Genomic DNA, 20000 nt, shown 5'->3' on the forward strand with positions numbered 1-20000 from the left:
AAGTGCATGAATGATAAATGAGTATGAATGTGTGTTTGTCTTGGTGTGTGTGTGTGTGAGAGAGAGAGAGACAGAGAGAGAGAGACAGTTGAGTGTGATTGAGTGTGTGTGTGTGTGAGTGTGTGTGCATATGTGTGTGTGTGTGTGTGTGTGCGTGTGTGTGTGCGTGTGTGTGTGTGTGTGTGTGTGTGTGTGTGTGTGTGTGTGTGTGTGTGTGTGTGTGTGTGTGTGTGTGTGTGTGTGTGTGTGTGTGTTTGTTTGTTTTCAAAGAGGAAACGGTTGTAGGCAGCTGTTCTCTATGGGGCTCTCCTTCTGGTAGCTGAACAGAGGGCTGGAGTGACCCATAGGTCCAAAGGCCAGACCAGACTTCAGACATAAAGCAACACATCACTGGTCAAATGGAAGCAGGAAATTGCCTGCCGCCACCCCACTTCAGCTGGTGGGAAAAGATCCCAGAAACTGTTCAGCTACATTATGCTGAAGACACGGGAGACAGAAGAGTTTTTTTTTCTTTTTTGCTTATATATGCTTATACTTATATATGCTTAAAACTTATGGGCTCTTGTGTCCTCAAAGAGAGATGTACTGTACTATGTATGAAAATCCTCCTCTGTTTTGGCAAGGTTAATGTAAAAAGAATGGCACTCCTCTGCCAAGTAATATTACGTGAATATTATATAATTTGAAAATATGAAGTAGTTCTGAGTTGTCGTTAACATTTTCAAACTCTTAATGCTAATGCCTATGTCCATTAAACCACATGCAACCAAACCAGTAGGCTACATTGAGAATTACACAAAGGAATTTTATATAACCTATAATCTGTGTTTGCTCATGGTGACTGAGACGCTACCTACTATAAAATATATTCAAACCATCATGGCCAACCTGGATATTCCCAGTTGTTCCTTTGCAATAAAAAATAGGAACCAGTGAAAATACAAACAGTGGTTTTCTGTCTGATTGGTTCTAACTCTGTCTAATAGTAGTCACACACCACACGCTCACTGCTCCTGCCTCTTCGTGCCTTCACTGTATGGGCTCTTTCCATCTAGGAGCTTGACATGACAGCCAGACTATAAAATACACCAGGAAACAACGAATGAGTCTAAGTGCAAGTCACGCATTTGCCCATTTTCCAATTGGCCATACAGAACTGGCCAAAACCTATACGGACATCAAAACTCCTGCTCCTCAGCCTTGATCAGTTTTGGTAGCTACAGTATGTTATAGTGCAGCAGATGGAGCCAATCATCTCCCTGCGACACTGGAAACATGTCAAGCCATATTACGCTCCCCTAGATGTCTAAACATAGCTATTACAGCTGCATTATGCTCCATGCAAATTACATAAGCTTCCAGCGAAAGCTCCAGCCTGCCAGACAGCCAGAGTCAGAGTCAGACACTTTCTATACTAGTGCCACTCAGGGTTGCCAGATGAGACTGATGATTTCCAGCCCAAAAAATGCTCAAAACCCGCCTGGAAGTACTAAATCCTGCCCAATTTGAACTAAATTCTATTGATTTCAATAGCCATAAATTGGCAGAAAACCTGCCCAATCTGGCAACACTGGCACCACTGTACACATCACCAGTAAAAAATGTATCAGGCTGTGCATAAAAACATAGTTAAGATCATTGCCATTTAATGGAATGTCTGACATATCAAAGCCATTTCGCTGATAACTTTCAGTCATAAATCAGGCCCTTTGTGCAATCATCATGGCACGGCATGTATACAAGTATCTAGGACATATGCACAATATGTAAATCACAACCAATAAACTGTCCCACAAATCTGAGACATCCAGCAATCCTTCCTTCAGCATGCTGCTGCTGTTGCATCCACACGCACAGCAACACAGCAGATGAGTTACACATGATCCACACACGGTAACAAGCAGCACAGCGCAGTGCAGCACAGCACATGACAAGACACCGGACACTCCTGACACCTCATCCATCATCCTATTGTCTCTGCAGCAGACCAGCAGGCAATTCCTTACTGACAAGGCCTTCCCTTTGAAGTAGAGCAGGCCCTGATGACACCCTGAACAGCTTCATCTGGGAGAGAAGGTGGATGGGGGTGGGGGTGGGGGTGAGGTGTGGGTGTGAGGTGTGGTTTGGGGATGAGGTGGGATGGGACAGGATGGGGATGGGGATGGGGATGGTAAAGGAAGATTTAGCTCACTCAAGTGATTTGGCTTTGAGAGGGTAAAGGTGGAAGTGGAGGTTGAGGTGGTGAGTTTTGGACGTCTGGGTTGGGAATGGGTATGGGGTAGGGAGGTGTAGGTGGGATGTGGAGGCCTGGGTTGTACAGAACAGCAAAGAGAAGTGAATCCCGAATCCTGAAACCCAAATCCCTCCCTCCCTCTATCCAAGGCAAGGCTATATGTACTTACCGTAGCTGGCAAGTCACAGCATTTGTCTCTGGTGGTCCAGCCTAATGTGCAGACAATATCAAACAGCTGGAGCTGGAACTACAGATGAGAGAGGGGTGGGGGTGGGGGGGCACAAACGGATGTTACAGATGGCTTCCATTCTCTCAAAGCATAAGAAAATACAAAAACATGGCCACATTCACAGGGGCAGGTAACAAGACGAGTATTCTGTGAAACAACCCGTCCAGCACAGATCGACCAGAACGGGCATTCTGCAAGCAAAGCGGAGGTGGAAGGCACGCCAAGATTTAATAGCTCATTGATGAACAGAAACACTCAGCCAACACAATGGGGTTTTTTATTCAGATATTCCTGGTTAAAGATTCTTAGGATTTTTTTCTTACTCTGAGAGCGCTCACAGCACTTTTCCATTTTTAAAGCGATTTTTTTTCACTTACTGTTGCAGACTCCCTCTTGGCGCCGGCCTTCGCCATCCTGCCCAGGACTTCGTAGCCATCTGTTGTGATGTTTCTCGCCGGCTTGATCTCCTTCTCTGCAACCTCCTGGCAGTCCACGTTCAGCTTGACGCTCTTTGGTGTTACTGTGATGTGCAACTGGAAAACAAAAATGATACGGATACAGAAAACGTGTTATTAGTCTTTCAAAATTAACCAAAAACAAAACACGAAAAGAAAATTGTACAGGATTAGGTTCAGAAGCCGTTGGGCCCGACTGAATGCTTACTATTTTTAAAAGAAACTTTTACCCTTTGAAAGACTAAACCTGTAAAAGTAAATGAACTATGGTAGTTCAACCCATCTCAGAATACCATGTTATTGGCAAAACTACATTTAGAAAAAGGCTTTACAATTAACGATAATGGTAAGCCCTTGGACCTACTTATTATGGATTATTATTACACATTATGCAAGACAGTGGTCAGATCCGAAGGGAACCCATGTCAGCTGTTCTATGATCAATTGTGCCTTGAGGGGCAAACAGAATAGCTCTCTTCCGTTTCTTTGCCTTTACATGTACTGTAAGCATTAGGGCCCACACACATGAGCTGCAAACCTTCCAGCTAATTCTTTCCGTTCTGTTCTTGAGAACCAACGGCCTTTTTTTTTTGCTACCACCATTTCCTTTCAAGAGCAGCTCCACCACATCTTGGCATTATGTCATTTGTGGTATGCCATCAAAAGTACTCTTGTTTCCATACTTTCCTACACAGTTGCATTTCTTGGTCGACCCATCTGACAAACAGTCTCTTAACACGGCTGACTTTCTGTGACTTGTGCAGAGAGGGAAAAGAACCCACAGGCAGGCAGGCAGTCGGCAGGCAGGCAGCGGGCCATCTATCTACCCTATTAGTGGAAGACTAATCAACCTCCTTGGCAGGGGAACCCAGTTGTTGACTATCCACAAATTAAATGGGGGTCCAGGACTTGTGGTATGAACTTACGGCATATTGCCCACCACACTCAGTGAGGTTTATGTCTATTCGCAATGTAGAGTTTCAAAGGGGTGAGCGCCAGTGGGGGGAGTCATGCAACCTCAGCAATTGGTGCATACTGTAATTAGAAGAATATGGGCAAAGCCATACAATTTTGTAAGGTTTTTGTATTGTAGCAACATGTTTCATTCTGATAAGGTGCAGAAGGTTCAGTGGACATCTTTTCTGGTATGCCCAACATACTTTATCAGGAATTTGTCTTTTCTTTGGAAAGATTCTAAACCATTTGTAGCAATTTAATGGCTATGGAGGAACCACTCTATGGAGAATAGGAAAATATAACTCTCTCAAAAAGACAGTAATGATCTAACCAGCAAAAGGGCCTAAGTCACACCCTCTCTAACCCCCACAAGCCTGCCTTTTGGCTCTGCCGATATGTTCCGCTAAAACACACACACACATACACACACACACACACACACACACACACACACACACACACACACACACACACACACACACACACACACACACACACACACAAACACACACACACACACTTTCTTGGATTCTTGGATTCTCCCGACTGGCTTCTGTGGGTGTCTGTGAACACACAGCATGTGGTTCTGTTTTAGGGCCTCCTCCTGTCAGGTTTCCACCGAGCCTGTCTCTCTCCATCCATTTCATGCTCTCCTGGCCAGGCTTGCGTCTCCAGATCCTATCCACCATTTTCTCTTCCATATTTCGCTCTGTGACAATTACTATTCCCCACCACTTTCTTCCAGACTTCATCATTCATCACCCAAGTCTTGGTGAAACTTGAGCAAGCACATCTGATTCACTGTACATCCCTGGTGAACATGCAACGATTATCACCTTTCAACCATCCCCACATTGTCTTTGTTCAATGAACAATGTATCCACATATTGATAATAACAAGCCAACCTGAAAATGTTTTGTTTTTTGCTGCAGCTCAACAGCAAGTTCCAAATGATTCTAATGGGAACATAGTCTTGAACTAGCCAAGAAAGGTTTTCCTACTGGATAAATGTGCCCCCATTTTAATTCCAAGTGATTGATTTGATTGTCAGGGCAGTTTCACGATTCATTTCTTTCTCCGCAATTCTTCACTAGACATATGCAGAATACTGTGGCTTCTTTGTGCATATGGGCCAGCCCACCGAGACTGTTCACTCATGGCTAAAAAGACTCAACCTCATCATAACAACATTGTTATGACATTACTGAGACTTAGTCATTACAATTATGGTGGCAGTAAGGTTATGACATAGGCTCTGCACTAAAGGATTAAGAGCCGTTAAGACTGGGAGTAGTATCTGTGTAACATAAACGGCTGTAGCATCCGTGCATATTTACCTTCAACAGCGTTGACAATTCTGTTAAATAGACTATTCTAGAACTGTTAGGTCTTAAGGTTAAATACCATTCAACAAAGAGCAACTGCCTACAGATTTAGATGTGAGAACAAAGGACAGAGGTTATATATCCCACATCAGGCCATGGACAGACTGACCAAAACAAGCCACTTTATTTTTTTTCAAAATGCTGCTTTGATTTCTGAGGGCACTCTCCCCACTCTCATTAACTGCATGGGAATACTGGCGCACATTCACATCGCCGGATACACGAACGGAAAATTTGAGAGTCTGGAGGCTTTCGGAATAATAATACAGCAATTGTAGTTTTTTAAATCCTGAAACACACTGGGATAATGAAGTGCGAACCTTGCCATTTTATTTTTTAGGCTCTTAACACCTCTCGTTCAATTAAATGGACATTGTTATGTTGTCTGCACACTTAAGCTGCAGGTAAGTTTCCTAACAGTGATTTAACGTTTTTCTTGTCAGAGCCAGAGCTTTGCTTGGCGCCTCTCCAGAAAACTAAACCAAGGGGCCCTAAAAATCCCCAAGCTCTTGGGATTCCCAGAGGGGTCAGGTCTCCCATTTACCGAAACCAGCATTTTGGGGTTTCCGAACATGGTTTCCTTCAATGATCAGACTTACTTTACTGAAATGGATATTACTTCTCAGCGCCCCCACTGTTAAGCAGACCTTAACGCAGTCTATGTACAAAAAAAACGTAAAGCTGTCTGCAGAAAACAGAAAGAAACCACATGATATAAGATACTGCTCGTACCCAGAGACAGTCATCAGGAAAACACTGCATATAAGCAGGGGCAGTTAGGGGATAAATCCTGCGTCTCCGATGTATGGCACAACCATGGTGAGCCTCTGCAAACACTCACCGTACTGCCCTTTCAAGTCAGCACGGCTTCCATGACTACAATGTAATGTTTAGACGCTTGTTTTCACGTTGGCCAAAGCAGCCTGTAATCTAGCGACCTCTAAGGATAGCCTTGGTCTCCCCTACTGGTCAGGGTGGTTTGGGCCAGCTGAGGTTACTTTGCGTTGCCAGTGGTGACTGAGGAGGAAGCCACCGAACACTCGCAATGACCGCCGCAGCACACCAATGGTTGTCTGGACCCCAGATACAAGTACAACAACTACAGCCCTGTAAACTGATTGGCCCGGACCGATTTGTAACCCAGGCATTACAACAGTGGGGAATAATGGTGTCTCATTGGAGAGCCATCTGATGTTTCTCTGACAGGGCCTTTAATTAGTTTTCTGTCTGCTGAGGATGGAATATGTTCTGTTCATCACTGCCCAAGGTCACACAGAGATGCCGCTTGCTGGTGAAAGCTTCAAACAAACGCTTCACCGAAGTTCAAAAGTGTGGAGAGAGTAGTTGACCATGTTCACTGATTAATGGGGTTCAAACTGTACTTCTTTGATAGTCTCTGTACAATATTCTCAGTATGGGTTCACTGTGGGTTGAGGGACTACTAGAACATGCCAAAACAGTCCAAGTGCACGTTATGTCATGAAGAGTGAACCATAATTCTACAGGAGTCACCAACAAGTCGCCCTCTAAAAGAATGTCAGAAGCGGGACCAACGTGAGTGATGGATATTTCCTAGCCTCATGCAGAGCACCATAGCTCGGAGCCTTGGTGCTTTCTTTCTCTTGAAAACCCGTGCAGTGGAAGGGGGGACAACCGTTCCCATATACCATATTTCTGAAGTTTTCCGAGCGTATTTCAAAGTGTGTGTGGTGCGTGAGTCACCATGGTGAGTTACCCTGTGACATGTTTATGCGAGTGGGCTTGGGCTTTCTTGACTTTTGTGGGGTATGTCTTCATGTGATATGACTTGCACATGAGCAGTGTTCTGTGGTGCTTCTATTTTGAGGAACATCTACTGAGGATAACAGACACATGTTTAGCCAAAATGGCTTGACACTGTTTAGAATAAGGTAAGTAACAAGCATATTGATGAAATAGCAAAGACAAAAGAGACTTTATGTGTGTGAGCAAGGGCCAAAACAGAAATAACAAGGTAAAAATTCCACCTCAAGAAACATAAAAGTTAAGCGCGAGTCTTCAATGTCATCAAATGTCAACATTGTCTCTGACTGATAAATATTCTCTCTGCATTTTTTTGGAACCACAATGTTCTTTTCCACAATCATTATATTGCGGACATAAAATAGTGTGATTAACATTTGAGACGCTGTGGCCAATGCAGTGGGCAAAAACATGTTTCCAACCGCAAGGAAAGAAAAACAAACAGAGAATGTATTTTATTGCCTTAGCTTGGCAAAACTGCCCTAATTAATAACCCCAAGTGATCACGTCAAAACATCCCCCTTCCATACAGTCCGAGGGCTACAGACAGAGGAAAAGAGTAAACTCATTGCCTAGAACTCCCAGTGTCCCACTCAGCACTGAGTGATTAGCAATGCCTGTAACAAGACACTTCTTGTCTAAACATTCCCCGATCCACGGGACCCTCAGTATCCTTACCACCCCCCAGTCTGGGTCAATCTCCGGCTGTTTACAGCTCATACCAGGCCGTAGAGGTCAACAGAATCCCACTGACAAACAAACTGTGCATTTATTGGGTGTCTGGGTTATTCATCAAAATGACTCATGCAAGCAGCATGGTAGAAGTATAATTGAAAAAAATGAACAGCTGAAATGAGATAATGTTTTACATTCATTGACTGGCCACCAACATAGCTGAGCCACTGGTTTTATTTGGAGTACTTAACCCTATACTGCACGGTGTTGCCATATGGCAACATACCATTCTTTTGGCATTTCCTGGTATTTAAATATAAATAATAGACACTGATTGGTTTTCATATTGAAACTGTGGCCTTGTTTTATCCAATTATGTGGTTTCTTGACATCCCCTGTCACCACACACAGCCCCAGGCTCGCTCTTTCCCTCACTGTACATGAGCGTGTGTCCTTGACAGATTGCTCTGGCATTGGCCAAGATTTTTCACACTTTTTACAATATTTACAAAATTTAAAAAAATATTGGGATGATCTATAGTTAGTCATGATCTGTTTTCACCGTTTGTTTTGTTTTCAACTAAAATTATTTCCATTTTATGTTGAAAAATAGGTATGTTGCCATACGGCAACATTGTGCGGTAATGGAACAAGACAGTCAATAGGGAAAGTGTATTGATACAAATACACAATTCTAATTGATTGATTAATTGATTTATTTATTGATTGAATGATTGATAACTGATAATATTTATAATTAGTGTAAATGGCAGTCTGTAATGAACATTAAAAATGTTATAATAGGTGTACAGAACTGTTTTATGAGCTTTCACTCTGAGTACATGCAGAAAAGCGAACAAGGCCTATGCAGCCTCCCCAGACTGCCAGAGGTATACCACAAAAATCCCCAAACCCCAGATTAGAGCATAAAGCTACTGTCATCTTCACCATTTTAAGCCTCCAAAACGTTTTGACTTCATTTGTCTGTTATAATTAGGCTAATTAACACACAACGTTTGTGCAAATCTGTCAACCCGATCAAAAATTATTGTACGAAGTCAACCATTTTGAAAGTCAACCATTTTAAAAGCATAATCTCGAAATTTCAAACAGCCCATAATCCAATTATATTATTAACACACAAGATTTACTGCAAATCCCAGCACCCATTGAAAAGTTGTGGTGTAAACAAAAGGTAGGCGGTCTCGAAAGATTGCCAACTTCAAAGTCAGCCATCTTGAAATTCAGCTATCTTGAAAGCACTGGCCTCACAATTTTACATGGCTTATTTATTCATTATAGAGTGTTATCACACAAGGTTTAGTGTAAATCCAAGCATACATTCAAAATTTATGACAAATAAACTATCGGTTATGTTGAAAGATGCCTGGCCCGCAAATCGGCCATCTTGAATGTCGGCCATCTTGAAAGTGTTGGCTTCCAAAATTAAATCAGTTCATGTTCATATTATAGACATTTACCATACACATTTTTGTGCAAATCTATGCACAGATATTGTGTTAATACCTAATATATTCATTGGTGGTTGGTCAAAGTAATACCACTGAAATACTGTTTTTCGGGGATATAATAAACAGTATTCGCTTGTTCTCTCAGTGGCAAAAATGTGTTAAATAACTTCCTTGAACTTGTGGGTAAACTTTCAATGTTTTTCTGACATAAAAACAATTATATTTCTATAAAATAATCCATAATGTTTTAAGACCCTTGTTTGGTCTTGGAGGGAAAATGTACACTGGATCCTTTCCGTAACTGCACAATGTTGCCATATGGCAACAAACCTAAAAGTACCCCCCCAAAAAACTTTTTTTTGAAAAAAATTGCAAAAATGTCTTAAGAAGTTCATTTTATGTGACAAAAACCACAGTTAGATTTTTTTCCATGATGGGATAATAATGTGTGCAGTATAGGGTTAAATGCTTTTCACCTAATATATTTATATGAAATACTGCAGACAAAAAAAAGAGTTAGACCATTTTGCATTGCTGGGTTCCTTAGAACCACCACTTAGCACCAATGAGACGTTATAAGTGCTTCAAGGTGCCGTGTGTGATAATGTTCCTGGAAAACTTGAAAACTATCAGGATTTGCACTGATAGCTATTGAATAAATAAAAGATAGATCCGATAACAAAGGGAAAATGCTCTTGACTCTTTCAGGCCTCCAAATTCAGCAGCAGTAAAAACAACAAAAACATCATCCAGCTGAACCCAGCTGCTCTGACCAATCAGAAGACAGCCATCCCCAATCGCGCATGCTTTCCCATTTGTTAAGCGCAAACAGAAAAACGAAAGGAAAGACGCCTCAAGACAACACAGAGTCTGGTTGTAGTTATCAAGAGATTGCAGCCTTCCGATCTCCGAGTATTTGACTAAAATGGCTCTTTACCTTGTGGAAGCTGCCATGGAAGACCTTCTTCACTGGGTCACTGTCAAAGGAAACGGTCTGAAGCTTTCCCCCGACGTCTTTGTTGTAAAACGAGAGGACTTTGCTGGAGGCTGCAGGAGAGGAGAGCAGGGGAGAGGAGAGGAGAGGAGAGGATGGAGAGATTAAACAAAAGGATAGCAACACGTTAAGATCAGTGATCATGAGTGCAGACAGGTACATAAACACCGTGAGGACCGCATTAAGAGGAAAAGAGGAAATTGGAGCAGTGACAATGGAGACTGGGGGCCAGAGCACTGGCTACAGATGCTCCTTCTGAGTTTTTTCTCTCTCTCAGCAATTAGCAAAGAGCGTGGAGATCAATGCAGAGTTTGGGGCCTGGGATCCATTACGATGGCCTAGCTTTCTAAACACTGTTATTTGGTATAGAGGAGAGGGGGATGGGGGGAGGGTGGAGAGGGCAGGCATAGGGGATCAGAGGCTACAGTGAGTACAGATGGCGGTCGCGTCAGCGACGACGTGCTTCACACACCACAGAAGAGAGAGAGAGAGAGAAAGAGAGATGGAGAGAGAGAGAGAGAGAGAGAGAGAGAGAGAGAGAGAGAGAGAGAGAGAGAGAGAGAGAGAGAGAGAGAGAGAGAGAGAGAGAGAGAGAGTAAAGACGATGTGGGGTGCAACACACTCACGGTTCAGAGTGACTCCAACTTCTGGGTTGTTGTTTCCATCTGCGATCTGCCATATGTCGAAGGCCTGCGACGGGGTGTCGGGTAAGAGGCGGAGAAGCAGGATGATGGTGAACGATGGTGGCAGCCCATCTGGGTGAAGCTCCCTATGCAACACAGACGATGGTTGAAAAAAAGAAGGAAAAGAAAGGTTCAGGTTTTTTCTTTTGTGTACATTTTGTTGTTTTGAGTGTTTTTTGTCTGTTTGCTAGAACAGTACAACAGCAGGGGATCCAGAGCGTTGAACTTGATACAAACAATTTTTTTTCTTCCACCAAATCCAGACCCCTTCATGGTGTGCTGAGCTTACAAATGTATGTGACTTTTGTCATGCTGCCAGATGAAACGAATAAACACACTATGCCTACACATGCCATGGCTGGAGTCTGGAACGTATCCACTTAAAAAAAACCTCTCTCAGATCTTTGATAATAGATTTTTCTTTTACTTACAAAATACATTGCGCGTTCAGCTGTTTGTTTGACTAAAATGCTCAATACAAAAAAACAATGAAGGCCACCACCATGATTTTAATCTGAGGTGTTCATGGAAGTCCCCTACTAACATAAAGTATGACGCTATACCATTTTCCCATGCATGATCATATGTCTCTCCACCACAGCATATTGATTTATTTAGAGCCAGTAGATAAATATAACAGCTTCAATGGACCACAGTAAAAAGCAGATACACCGAGAGAGAGAGAGAGAGAGAGAGAGAGAGAGAGAGAGAGAGAGAGAGAGAGAGAGAGAGAGAGAGAGAGAGAGAGAGAGAGAGAGAGAGAGATAGAGAGCACTATAGTACCAGATGCACTTGGGGTCAACCACCCAGTGGTGTAGTTCCTTTTCTTTTTTTGTAAAGTGATATTTGCTCACTTAAAACGATGAGGTTCAACCATGGGGCATTCCAAGATACTTCACTGAGTCATTTTTTTTCTCACAGGACTTTGCCACAGGAGTGACCTGGGAGGCACAGGCAGACAAGAGTCTCATCATCCCCACACACCCAAATAGACACCAAATCGCTTCCAGGCTTAAAAAATTGCAGCACATTGGAAGTATTTTTCCCCGCCCCCTCTCTCTCTCCCACTCCCACTCCCTCAGTTGTGAGAAACGTTTCCATTTGCGCAGTCACCCTACACTAAGCACAAAACAGAAATCGTTGTGGACAAATTAACAAGAGGCCACTTTGGCCAGGAATGGCTTTCAACAGTATTTTGGAGTGACTGTGCAATCGCCTGAGGAACCCTTAAAACAGTTCCCGTAATGACGAGGAGCTCCTGACCTCAAGGTGCCATATTTGCTCCCATTGTGATATGCGTGGGTGGGAGCCATTCCCACATCATGCAAGGATTGACCGCAGGGCCGCTGACAGCTTTATCAGGGCCCGGGCCAAAGCCAATCACAATAGGCCTCCCTACTCAATACATATGTACAGTACAATGCAATGAGAAACCAATTCTGGGCCCCGAGCTTGGGACAACTGACTCCTTTCTCTCCCTCTGTCGGCTTCCCTGATTGACCACATCCATCCTCCAACCAACCAACCCCCCATCCCCCGCAACAGCAACAAAAGAATCAAACTTCTTTCTCAAAGTTACAATTCAAGTCAGCGAAAAATAAAACTGTGGCACAAACACGCTTGGCTCAGCTGCGGGAGGGAGCACTGCTAATGCGCATCGAGAGAGAGGGAAATGTGGCCGACTTTTTGCTCTTCAAAGGCCATTAAAAATAATGGAGAACATTACAAGGAATGGGAGAGCCCCAAAGGGCTTACCACTGGAGACTCTAGTTAAAGCACCACCACCACCCCCACCCTCACCATCACCTCCACCCTCATCACCATCACCTCCACCCTCATCACCACCATGACCACCACCTACTTTGTGGGTGCGGAGAGGAAGGCGTCCTTGTGCAGCCGGTAGGTGATGAAGCTGTTGAAGGTTCCCGGCTCCATGGAGATACCGTGGGTGGCGGCGAAGGTCCTGTCAGTGATGTTGAAGGCCTCCAGCATTTGGAATCCTACGGCGAGGCAAGGCAAGTTCATTTGTACGTATAGTGCATTTCGAACACACAGAGGCATTTCAATTGTGCTTCACAAAAAATACAAGCTCACACAGCCACATTGCAATCAGCATACAAGCCACATTGCAATCGGTTAGGAGCTGCCAATCAAGATCAATGTAAAACTAGAAGGTGAGATGAGAGAAAGTTGTAATATGATTGTGGGATGTCAGCTATTCTGGCTGTCTTACCAGGTGTTGTGAAGCCATCCAGGTAGATCAGTGGGCAAGCTGTAAAGAAATTGGACAGCATGGTGTGAAATTACTCTAGTCTTTCAAGAGGTTACTCTTTTCTTTAACATGTAACATTTTTAGAATAACATGGCCTCACTTGATGTTGCAGTTTCGCAGATGAATGTGATGAGATTGTCCTGGATCTTGGTGAAAGCATCAAAGTCATCCACCACAAACACATGTCTGTCGCTGGGCTTGCTTCCGATGTTACGCAACTCCACAACATCCACATCAGCAACACCAATGACAAACACACTGTAGCCTGCAAGGGAAAGAATAACAGTGTCAATATTAGATGTTTCAAAAACACGAGATATTATACCACTGCCTGTTTATTTCATTGTGTGGTGTCATATGAGCAAAAAAGAGGATAGTCTGCCCAGGGGCACCCAGGTTTGAATCCGGCCTGGGTTATTTTCCCAACCTCACCCCATCTTCCTCCCCACTAAGTACCTATCGCTCTTCACTGTCGCTGTCAAGGCCCAAAAAGCTCATAAATATGAATGTTTTGAAGAGCCTAGTCAAGAAGTCCTTACTAGCAAAAGTGATTGAAATACTTAAATAACTGCTCATCAATTTGGATTGTGAGTCTATTCCGGGTTTTATGTTACACCTTTCCGAGGGTATCACGGCTTTAGGGGCTCTCTGACTTACCAGAGGTCTGGAGTTTCATTGCACTCTTCTTCACGTCGTCTTGGGCACGTCCATCAGTCACGACCACCAGGACCTTGGGAACGTTCCTCCTCATGCCAGCGTCAGAGGTGAAGACTTTCTCGCCAACGTATTTCAGAGCAGCACCTGATAAAACATAAAACATCAATGTTTATAAACTGATTCCACTTTTGTTGTTTGGTTGTTGCTCTGTGTATTGACATATTGAACAAAGGCGTAGGTCAGAGGGCTTCGGCGTTCTGTTTTGTAGTGCGAAGGTGCTCTTTGGTTAGACGTAACTTAGAGATGTATGATGAAATCCAAGGCACTCTTCGTCTTCATTAAAAAGCTTTTAATTAAATGTAGCTAGTTCATACTTGAACATTAAAATTTGCCAACATGTTTCGGCCAAACATTGGCCTTCATCAGGGCTTTAAAAGAGTTCAAACTTCCCCCCACTTCCCTTTATGCTTTTTGCGTCATGCTTGGGTGCGCGTCTCCAGTCCATGCGCGCCGGTAACGTGCGCGCCAACGGGTCTCCAAAACGTGCTTGCGCATGTACCCAAAACAAACATGGTGGTTGTCATTCTGCCCTTACAGCAGTATTACAGAGAACAATTTCAGCAGCACTATATTACCAGAGCATTCACCATTAACATTAAATATACAGCTCAAAGAAATGTCACCATATCTATACAGTCATTCAAACCAGGGTACGTCATGGCATTTAGATTGTGTATCCACCGGCTTTCCTTCTGGTTGAGTAATTTCTGTCTATCCCCTCTTCTTGTGCTCAAGGGGACATGATCAATGCCAATAGCCGTGAATGTAACAGGGGCATTGGCATGTGTCTCATTAAAGTGTTTGACCATGGCATAGTCACAATTTCCATTTTTTCCAGCATATTTGTGTTCGGCCAAACGGTCTTTAAGGCGTCTTTTTGTGCGCCCGACATAAAAAGCTTCGCAAAGCGTGCATCGCAACAGGTAAATGACATGGGTGGTTTGGCAGTTTATAAAATGTCTGATTGTAAAATCCCGATGTGTGTTTGGGTGTCTAAAACTTTTGCATTTCACCACAATGTCGCATATTTTGCAATGCCCGCATTTGAAAGTGCCGTTGGGCTTTTGGGGGATCCACGTCTCTGGTCTCTGGTCTCTAGGGGATAGGTGACTCCGTACCACCTTATCGCCTATGGTCGGCGCTCTTTTGAAAGAAAAAATAGGGGGTTCTTTAAAAATGTCCCTTAAGGTGTCGTCACATTGTAAAAGTGTCCAGTTGTTAGAAATGACTTTGCGGATGTCATGTGCTTCTGTACTATACCGCGTTGAAAAAAACATTCGGTTGTTGTCATTGCCTTTCTCTTTCCTCTTTAATAAAACGCTGCGCTCTTGCGCTTGGGCTTTTGTGAGGGCCGTGTTAAGGACTTTCGGTGCATATCCTCTTTGTTTGAAGCGATCCAGCATCTCCCTGCTCTTATTTTCAAAATCATCTTCTTTGTCACATATCCTACGTAACCTCTGGAACTGTCCATAGGGAATGTTCTTGATAAGATGAGGTGGGTGAAAACTCTTCGCGTGTAACAGTGTGTTTTTGTGTATGTCTTTGCGATAGATAGAAGTATGAAGGAGCCCATTAGTGTCTTTCGTGATTTCTAGGTCTAAGAAGTTGATTTTTGTTTTGCTGTATTCCAGTGATAGTTTCACATTCGCATTGGTGCTGTTGAGATAAACTGTGAAAGCTTATCAACTCCTCTTCGCTGCCATTCCATATCATGATGACGTCATCAATATACCTAGACCACCAGGCGACCGCCTCCTTATAGGTATTGCTTTGTCCAAACACATAGACCTCCTCCCACATACCCATGAATAAGCCGGCATATGATGGGCTGAAACATGCACCCATAGCGCAGCCTTTGATTTGTTTAAAAAGTTTGTCTTGGAATAAAAAAATATTGTTGTTCAATGTCCATTCTGTTAGACCCAATAAAAAGTTAGTAGGTGGATTATGTGGGTGGGGCCTGGTATTAAGAAAGTGTTCAAGCGCCGCTAAGCCTTCTTGGTGGTCAATGTTAGTATAAAGGGCTTCAACATCCATAGTGACTAAGAAAGCATCAGGACCGATAGTCAAGTCCTTGATTTTGCATAAAACATCAGTTGTATCCTGTATAAAGGCTGGCAATGTTGGAAGCAGAGGCTTAATAAAAAAATCAACATACTTGGATATGGGTTCCAGGAGACTTTCATTACCGGAGATAACTGGTCTCCCAGGGGGGTTGGTTACGTTTTTGTGTACTTTGGGTAAAAGATAGAAAGAGGCCATCCGTGGGTAAGGATTGTACAGGAAATCGAATTCTTGAGGTGAGATTAGGTCCTCCTCCCTCGCTTTCTGTAATTTCTCATGAAGTTCCTTCGTAAGTGTTTCCATTGGGCTTGTTTTCAGTGGTCGGTAGAACATCTCGTCATCCAGCTGGCGTTGCGCTTCTTTAACATACTGTTCATACCCCCATACCACAACAGCGCCCCCTTTGTCCGCTTTTTTAATTACAATGTCTTTATTGTCAGCCAATTCCTTAAGTGCGTCTCTTTCATCTTTGGTCAAGTTTCGTGTGCGCTGAGAGTTTTTCTTAGTGAGAACCTGTTCAATCTCATAATTAACTTTTCTCTCGAAAGTATTCAAGGTGGCGTTCTGTACAATAGGACAGAAAGTTGATTTGGGCTTAAATGGTGTGTTGGAATAATTAGTAATTGCGGGCCCGGAGGGATTCAGGTTATACCATGCTTTGAGGTGTAACGATCTATAAAATCTAAAGAGATCAATTTTGACATCAAACGTATCAGAGGAAGTGGTCGGTGAAAAAGTAAGTCCTTTAGATAGAACATTGACTTGTGCTTCAGAGAGGGGTGAGTCTGAGATATTTATAACTAAATCTTGCGACTCCGCAGGTAGGGCATTGGGTCTCTTTCGACCCCTTCTTGTTCTCTTCCTCTTCCACGTCCCCTCCCTCGTCCTCTTCCTCTTCCTCTCGTCGGCTTGTGTCTTTCCTTCGGTATTGGAGAATTCTCGTTTCCCGACTGGTCCCTTGTGGATGTATGTGGCATTGTAGCCAGATCCTCTTCATCACTTGTAAAGTTAAACGACACCGTCCTGGGCCACCTTTGTTGCGCTTCGTGATAGCGTGTTGTTTTCGCCTTGGTCCAGAAATAAACTCTGTTCTCCTTGTAATCAACTTCGTCCCTCTGGAATTTGCGTATTTTGTCTTGTTTTAATTGTTCTTTAAATTTAGAGATGTTCTCCTCCAGTTTTTTACGCAGGTCATCAATTTCCTTGTTGGAGTTGAATTCCTCCAGTTTTTTGTTTAAATCCTCCTCTTTTACCCAAAGTACACAAAAACGTAACCAACCCCCCTGGGAGACCAGTTATCTCCGGTAATGAAAGTCTCCTGGAACCCATATCCAAGTATGTTGATTTTTTTATTAAGCCTCTGCTTCCAACATTGCCAGCCTTTATACAGGATACAACTGATGTTTTATGCAAAATCAAGGACTTGACTATCGGTCCTGATGCTTTCTTAGTCACTATGGATGTTGAAGCCCTTTATACTAACATTGACCACCAAGAAGGCTTAGCGGCGCTTGAACACTTTCTTAATACCAGGCCCCACCCACATAATCCACCTACTAACTTTTTATTGGGTCTAACAGAATGGACATTGAACAACAATATTTTTTTATTCCAAGACAAACTTTTTAAACAAATCAAAGGCTGCGCTATGGGTGCATGTTTCAGCCCATCATATGCCGGCTTATTCATGGGTATGTGGGAGGAGAGGTCTATTGTGTTTTGGACAAAGCAATACCTATAAGGAGGCGGTCGCCTGGTGGTCTAGGTATATTGATGACGTCATCATGATATGGAATGGCAGCGAAGAGGAGTTGATAAGCTTTCACAGTTATCTCAACAGCACCAATGCGAATGTGAAACTATCACTGGAATACAGCAAAACAAAAATCAACTTCTTAGACCTAGAAATCACGAAAGACACTAATGGGCTCCTTCATACTTCTATCTATCGCAAAGACATACACAAAAACACACTGTTACACGCGAAGAGTTTTCACCCACCTCATCTTATCAAGAACATTCCCTATGGACAGTTCCAGAGGTTACGTAGGATATGTGACAAAGAAGATGATTTTGAAAATAAGAGCAGGGAGATGCTGGATCGCTTCAAACAAAGAGGATATGCACCGAAAGTCCTTAACACGGCCCTCACAAAAGCCCAAGCGCAAGAGCGCAGCGTTTTATTAAAGAGGAAAGAGAAAGGCAATGACAACAACCGAATGTTTTTTTCAACGCGGTATAGTACAGAAGCACATGACATCCGCAAAGTCATTTCTAACAACTGGACACTTTTACAATGTGACGACACCTTAAGGGACATTTTTAAAGAACCCCCTATTTTTTCTTTCAAAAGAGCGCCGACCATAGGCGATAAGGTGGTACGGAGTCACCTATCCCCTAGAGACCAGAGACCAGAGACGTGGATCCCCCAAAAGCCCAACGGCACTTTCAAATGCGGGCATTGCAAAAATATGCGACATTGTGGTGAAATGCAAAAGTTTTAGACACCCAAACACACATCGGGATTTTACAATCAGACATTTTATAAACTGCCAAACCACCCATGTCATTTACCTGTTGCGATGCACGCTTTGCGAAGCTTTTTATGTCGGGCGCACAAAAAGACGCCTTAAAGACCGTTTGGCCGAACACAAATATGCTGGAAAGAATGGAAATTGTGACTATGCCATGGTCAAACACTTTAATGAGACACATGCCAATGCCCCTGTTACATTCACGGCTATTGGCATTGATCATGTCCCCTTGAGCACAAGAAGAGGGGATAGACAGAAATTACTCAACCAGAAGGAAAGCCGGTGGATACACAATCTAAATGCCATGACGTACCCTGGTTTGAATGACTGTATAGATATGGTGACATTTCTTTGAGCTGTATATTTAATGTTAATGGTGAATGCTCTGGTAATATAGTGCTGCTGAAATTGTTCTCTGTAATACTGCTGTAAGGGCAGAATGACAACCACCATGTTTGTTTTGGGTACATGCGCAAGCACGTTTTGGAGACCCGTTGGCGCGCACGTTACCGGCGCGCATGGACTGGAGACGCGCACCCAAGCATGACGCAAAAAGCATAAAGGGAAGTGGGGGGAAGTTTGAACTCTTTTAAAGCCCTGATGAAGGCCAATGTTTGGCCGAAACATGTTGGCAAATTTTAATGTTCAAGTATGAACTAGCTACATTTAATTAAAAGCTTTTTAATGAAGACGAAGAGTGCCTTGGATTTCATCATACATCTATTGACATATTGACTCGGTATTGGCATCCTCAGCATTATAATATAACAAGAAACACTTAGTGCATATAGTGCACCAATACAGACTACAAAAGTAAAGTTGAAATAGAGTAAATTTTTCTTACTATCAATAGCATTGATTTTTTTACATATTTAGCCACAGTAGGAACAGACCTGTTTTAGTGTTCCCGCCTCTGTAACGGACCAACTGGAGAGCAGCCAGGGCCATTCCTTTGTCCTGGTAGGTGTTCAGCTTGAACTCTGTCTTAGCCTCATCGCTGTACTGCACGAAGGACACCTGTTTGAACACACAGTCACAGTCAGTCAGCACAGCTGATGATGATCAACCCTGATGATGACAGAAACTTTCCTGGAGGAGCGCTGTCTGGAATATGAAATGAGGGGGTCTCGCACGCCACACACCTGCATGCCTTCGTTACTGATGGTTTCAAAGGAGCCGATCATGTCGAAGACAAACTGGAGGACTTTGACGAAGCTCTCATCGCCAATACTCCAGGAGCCGTCAATGAGGAAGACCAAATCAGCCTTAGCACCCTTGCACACTATGTAAGAAAAAAACTTAATTTTTCAACTTTATGTTTCCCAAAAGCCAATTGATTGTGTAGAAATGCATAATTAATACAATTAATACATAGACAACACAGATAACAACACAGGAAAGACCATTAAAAGGCTCATGGTCAGTTCAGCAGTTTCCGGGGTATGAAATGACAACAATTATGCACAGCGAGACAGCTTTGGATGTCATGCTTGCAGACAAGTGTTACCTACCCTCTAGGGCACCAGGGATGGTTGGAGGAGGAGGAG

At 43.2% G+C, this 20000-nt stretch overlaps 1 protein-coding gene across 3 annotated transcripts in view; it reads right to left on the reverse strand.

Moving 5' to 3' along the window:
• Nucleotides 1-20000, reverse strand: part of col12a1a (collagen, type XII, alpha 1a) — a 91430-nt gene that overhangs the window by 15453 nt on the left and 55977 nt on the right. For all 3 annotated transcript variants that reach the window (XM_063184513.1, XM_063184511.1, XM_063184512.1), the window contains 11 exons: nt 19965-20000; nt 19596-19735; nt 19347-19470; nt 13796-13939; nt 13239-13403; nt 13100-13138; nt 12728-12866; nt 10810-10952; nt 10127-10236; nt 2840-2995; nt 2403-2480 (listed from right to left, as the gene is read on the reverse strand). The exon at nt 19965-20000 is cut by the window's right edge and continues 39 nt beyond it. In XM_063184513.1, the coding sequence (XP_063040583.1) occupies nt 2403-2480; nt 2840-2995; nt 10127-10236; nt 10810-10952; nt 12728-12866; nt 13100-13138; nt 13239-13403; nt 13796-13939; nt 19347-19470; nt 19596-19735; nt 19965-20000 (1274 nt within the window). The remainder of the gene's footprint in view (nt 1-2402; nt 2481-2839; nt 2996-10126; nt 10237-10809; nt 10953-12727; nt 12867-13099; nt 13139-13238; nt 13404-13795; nt 13940-19346; nt 19471-19595; nt 19736-19964) is intronic.

Source organism: Engraulis encrasicolus, chromosome 19 (assembly GCF_034702125.1).
Source record: "Engraulis encrasicolus isolate BLACKSEA-1 chromosome 19, IST_EnEncr_1.0, whole genome shotgun sequence".
Taxonomy (NCBI): domain Eukaryota; kingdom Metazoa; phylum Chordata; class Actinopteri; order Clupeiformes; family Engraulidae; genus Engraulis; species Engraulis encrasicolus.